Source organism: Acyrthosiphon pisum, chromosome A1 (assembly GCF_005508785.2).
Source record: "Acyrthosiphon pisum isolate AL4f chromosome A1, pea_aphid_22Mar2018_4r6ur, whole genome shotgun sequence".
Lineage (NCBI taxonomy): Eukaryota > Metazoa > Arthropoda > Insecta > Hemiptera > Aphididae > Acyrthosiphon > Acyrthosiphon pisum.
This window is the reverse complement of record NC_042494.1, coordinates 13,104,591-13,110,092: the sequence shown is the minus strand read 5'-3', so window position 1 is coordinate 13,110,092 and position 5,502 is coordinate 13,104,591. Positions and strand designations below refer to the sequence as shown.

General features: G+C 27.2%; 1 protein-coding gene across 1 annotated transcript in view; it reads right to left on the bottom strand.

Moving 5' to 3' along the window:
* Positions 1-1,569: 1,569 nt before the first annotated feature.
* The window catches only part of LOC103309202 (PMS1 protein homolog 1), a 6,057-nt gene continuing 2,124 nt past the window's right edge, over positions 1,570-5,502 (bottom strand). Inside the window, exons 7-16 of the mRNA XM_008184059.3 lie at positions 5,462-5,502; positions 4,480-5,010; positions 4,319-4,418; positions 3,972-4,205; positions 3,488-3,595; positions 3,147-3,411; positions 2,768-2,947; positions 2,239-2,369; positions 2,019-2,176; positions 1,570-1,944 (exon numbers count right to left, since the gene is read on the bottom strand). Of these exons, the coding sequence (XP_008182281.2) occupies positions 1,771-1,944; positions 2,019-2,176; positions 2,239-2,369; positions 2,768-2,947; positions 3,147-3,411; positions 3,488-3,595; positions 3,972-4,205; positions 4,319-4,418; positions 4,480-5,010; positions 5,462-5,502 (1,922 nt within the window). The 3' untranslated portion in view covers positions 1,570-1,770. The remainder of the gene's footprint in view (positions 1,945-2,018; positions 2,177-2,238; positions 2,370-2,767; positions 2,948-3,146; positions 3,412-3,487; positions 3,596-3,971; positions 4,206-4,318; positions 4,419-4,479; positions 5,011-5,461) is intronic.

Below are 5,502 nucleotides of genomic sequence, written 5' to 3'. Positions count from 1 at the left end.
TCTTTTCAGTTAAAGTTGACGGCAGTAGCGACAGTGGCGTATTTAGTATTTTTTGTAGGGGGCGGATGACGAGAATTTTAGCTTACAGATTACGATGTAATAATTATAATATAATAATACTATAATAGACACGTATTTAATGAACCATGGGGGCAGATTTGTCCACATATCCGTCCCCGAAAATACGCTCCTGAGTAGCGATGCCCCTTAATTATGATAATAGTCTATATTTTAATCATTTTATATTATTGTTAATTTTTTGAGTCGATACGACCTCCTAGAACAGTGTGTAGAACAATGTGAGTAGGTTCTTGGACCACGGTATAAATACGTAATAGCTTAAAATTCGTAATCAATCAAAATATTTTAAAAATGCCATTGCATGAAATAGTAACATTTAAAATTTTTTAATTCCCCATGAATAACGTTTTTGAATTACAACAAAATAATACGAACATCGTTATTCATCGTTTAAATATCTAATTTGAAAAATTCAGCTTAAAATGTCTATTATAAAAAACTGTGATAATAAATCTTTTAAGGATTTTGGTTAGGTACATTATTAAATACTTATTATGAGAAACATTGTTTTAAATTTTTTAATCCTTGGTTAAAAAAATTGAGCATTATATAAATATTTAACTAGGCACAAAATAACTTGAAAACATTCAAATACAATTATGTATTTATATTAAAATCTGTGGCCTAATAAATTATCATAAACCCACTGTGCTCACCTCACTCGAGCATTGTTATTAAACATATAGAATTTGGAGCTACAATTTTAGGCCAACATGGCAACATTAGTGCAAAGAGAAACGATGGTTCTAACTCTGAGAGAAGCTTCTGAAAGATAAAGATACTAAAATTTAGACAACAGAAAAAAAAGTAACGGTATCGCCGACTATCGCGGTTAATACCTAATGGTATTAATAGTGTTGGCGTATATTGGCGAATATTTTGAGAAAGAAATCCCCATACAATAAATAGAAATATAGTCATAATATATCAGCATTTGAAAACGCTCTAAAATTTCAATTTATTGAGTTATGGCCAGTTGCATTTACATTATGTGGGCAAAAGGGAGGAGCCTCCAAAGTACGTCCAAGTTGAGGAGCCACACAATTTCATCATGTTTTTGTTTTTAATCAAACGAGAAGGCTTAGAAGTTATTTTTTAAGTAATAAAACTATATTATTTTTAATACATATTATACTTATAATCTTTATTTTTTTTATTATTTTCTAGCATCATCAGAATATCAGACTCTTTCTTTTACAATACCGCGCATTGTACTTCATATGCAACATTTATTATTGATATATTAACATATTTTGGTGTAAAAAAATCAAGAATTATAGTATATATTCAATACTCATTATCCTTGGGTTGACAGTTACTATCATATTTTTACTTTTTTAGTATTTGGACACGATAACATTGCCGACCCCTTAAACCCAGTTTTTGTACCAACAAATGCACACCAACGTAAATCTAATCGTATTCTGAACTGTGGAAATGTAGTAAGTACTTAATTCTTAGTTAATAATAAATAATAATAAATTCTCATTTTTTTTCTTGTATAAAATATTTAATGTTCATGTTTATTTATTTATTCTAAAAACACTATACAACATACTTAATAATTATTCAATTAAAACATTCATTTAAAATTAAAAAAAAAAATTTGATGTGGTTAGTATTAGAAGCAATAGGTTGACAACACACTTTATACTTGAACTACACCAAGAATTATGATAATGAATATTTTTATGTTCTTGATTTCTCATTAATACAGTGTATTGATGAAAAAACTTTTTTGTAGTGAATGCAAGTATTATGCGAGAAAAACTTTTCATTTTGAAACCAATACTCCAATAGATTATTTATTTCGTCCTTCGTTTTAGGGAGACCGGTTGTCTTGCAATGTCTCACTGTTTCACTCTAAATTTAACAAATAAATCAAAATAAGTTAATTTTTTCAATGTTATTATTCTAAAAAATAAACGAGAAAATACCCGGAGATAGTTGACCACTTTCAATGGACGACAACAATGTAGATTATTTTCTTTTTCCAATTGCATCAATTCTAAAAGTTGTTTGAGTTCCTCAACACCATATGTTGATATATGAAGGGCCACATCTGTGATGTTTATATCAGGATTTTCAGAATCATCTGTAAGAATTTTAATTACATTTTATGATCATATTATATTTTGACAATAAACCATAACATACCATTAAATACAATAACAATGTTAAAACCATTCTTCACTATTCTTTTATCTGTTATAGTATATTTATCAGCTGATGGTTCATATGAAGTATCCAGATCCATTAGAAAGCGATAATTTTTTTCTCCCAAATATCTACAGACATTCAAAATTTTAATTAGAATCATAAATTTCACTTTTTGGAATCAATCCATAAAACATTATCATACATAATATTATAGTTTAATACATATATACAATGTTTCACTAAAAACTCTTCAGTCACCAATGAACTAAATAAGAACCATCTTAGGACTGAGTTATCTATAACTAACTTAACCTAAGTTCCTAACCATGGTACAGACGCACTAAAGAGCCAAGCATTTTTAATAACTAACATAGAAAATAGGAATCTGTATTTGGCAGTGACTAAAAAATCAATGACGCTCTGTGTGCGTAGGAGTAGCACTTTGGTAGTTTTTTTTATCTATATTTAATCTTCCTACAATGTACATTTTAAAGAGAAATAAACAAAGTAGAAAAGTTATAATTACTTTTTGCTTGTTATAATTGATTGGTCCAACATTTTAAGTGGTATTTCACTATCAGCCAATTTCTGGAAAAAAATTACAGCTTCTTGAAGACGACAAATATTTAGAACTTGTATTTCATTACGCACGCAACAAAGCCAAATGTTGTCCTCTATTTGACCAATAAGCATAAATTCTGATGAACTATTTAAAAAATAAATGTTAATGTTATTACCTATATAAGTAACTAAGTAGATAACCATATATATATAAAATATACAATATACATATAAATATGGTAGATATAATATTTTATATTTGATTTATTCAAAAAGTTTATTTGAAGGTTAGTATTTAATTCTCATCTATTCGATTATTTAACAAAATTAATTTTAACACTTACATCATTGTTGGTTTCTTCAAAATATTTCTTTTGATCTCAGATAATTCTACGTTAATTTGGGTAGAATGCCTTTCAAGATTTTTAGAGATAGATTGAAATGATTTTTTTGGTAACAGTACATCATTTGTTTTGGATATTATAACTTTTTTCTGTTCATTTGACAATTTTTTATACCTTAATTTTTCATCTTCGCTCAAACCACCCCATAATCTTGCGAGTTCTTTGCTAACTTTTGTAAATTCTATTCCTGGATTTTCTTGAATAACTAAATTAAAGAAAATAAATTTAATTCATAATTTTGTATTCAAATATTAAATTTAAGCTAGTGTAAATATTAATACTTTTAATTCTCATTTCCCTGGCAAACAGTGTAAATCCTGACATCTCTTTGTTTCCCATTTGACTGCTTACACTACGAATAGTGTCACTAAGATCTTCTTCAGGAATATCTATAATGTATTAGTATATATTAACTGACTTCATAATTTTAATTTTGTTTAACAATAGTTAAATTTGTATACTTTTATTAATGTGAACATAAATTAAATTAAATTATTTTTTTTATTTAAAATTTAAATGTGTTATATGGTTTTCAGGTGTTCAAACTTTTAATATTTCTGTTCAATGCACAAATTGGTTACAATAATTTAAAAAGTATAATAATTGGTTAAGACATATTATGTAGTATTACATTTTAATTTAAAAACCTATTCCCATTTATCAAAAGAATAAACATGAATAAATTAATTTATATTTTGTAATTGAAATATATTCTAAGTTCTAACCAACTCTTGCAAAACACAGAAATGGAAATAAATAAAATACCTCTTGTTGGTCTCTTTGATCTAGGTTGAGGCACCCATGACTGTGGACGATTTACTAAATGATTAAGACCAGGAACTTGCTCATCAGGAACAGAAACTGTACGAAAAAGTTGTTCAAGTTTTAATTGTTTCACACTGCTATTTGATGAATTTACTGAAATATTTTCTGAGGATTCATCATTTATATGCACTGGATTATAATTTTTCATTATAATATTTTCATCCTTATGGGGTACTGAAAAACATTTGTATTTTTTCAAGTAACAAATATTATAAATCAGTAACATGCTAAACACAGTTAAATTAATGTTTAAAATACAAATAATGAAAAATATTAATATTTAATACCAATTTGAGAATGAGGAATTTCAGTTTCTGTATTCATTTTTGGCATGTTGTTTTTGTCTAAGGTTTCAAGCAATAAATCAGATTTTAACACAACTCCACTCTAGAAATTATTTTTGTTATACTTCCAAGACAATAAAATATATAAATATAAATAATAGTACCTCTAATGGTTTTCCATTCAGAACTACATCACCTTTACTCCATTGAGAAATTGATATATCTTCAGTATTAAAATTTTTAACATTTGTGTCATCAGATTGAATAGAAGAAGTGCTTCCAATATTCAATAACTTTTTACGATACTCTGAAATATCATCGGTACTTTCCACATTGTCATTTTCTAAACATTTATTGTCACTTTTATTTTTCTTTGATATAAATGGCTCTTCAAAATCAATATCTTCTAAGCTTAATTCCTTAACAATTTGTGTATGCTCGTCATTATTTGATACAGAGTTAAACGATTCATTGTTAATAATTTTAGTCGATTCTGCATTCGGGATAAAAGAATCATTAGCCGGAGACATTAAGATTGGAGATTTTTTTATTTGGAATTCTTCTGAATCACAAGGTATTTTTCTTTTATTATTTGGATGTACAAGGGCTTCATTAATATTAGACTGATCATTCTCTACTTTATCATTATAATAATACTTAGTAATGCAGTTCTTAAGATTGAGTAGTATCATATCCTGAAAATTAGTTTTAAATTGAATTTGAATCAGTAATAAAATTATTAACATTAATAATGGACCAATGAGTAATGACATTATAACAATTATAACAACACCCACTGGTGTGGCGAACTAAATATTTTCCAGAGGCAAGTTACAAATATCCCAAGTATTTATGTATAATAACGTATTAATATAATATAAATAATTATATTTCAGATTGTTATTGACTACCTATTGAGAATATCATATTACATTTACTAGGGGACCCACTGGCTACCACCCACCCTTCTATTTAAGAAAAATGTCACAGGCCATGGCCTGTGAAATTACCGTTCGCCACACCACTGAGTCAACACCAACGAGACTAACACATTACACAGTAACAAACGTTGTGCCATAATAATCAATATGTTGGTGTAATTAATGTCATTATAGTTGATATTTGATCATTTTCAATATACTGCACCTGATTATGAAATAATATTCTAGATTTATCTGGTTCCAAAT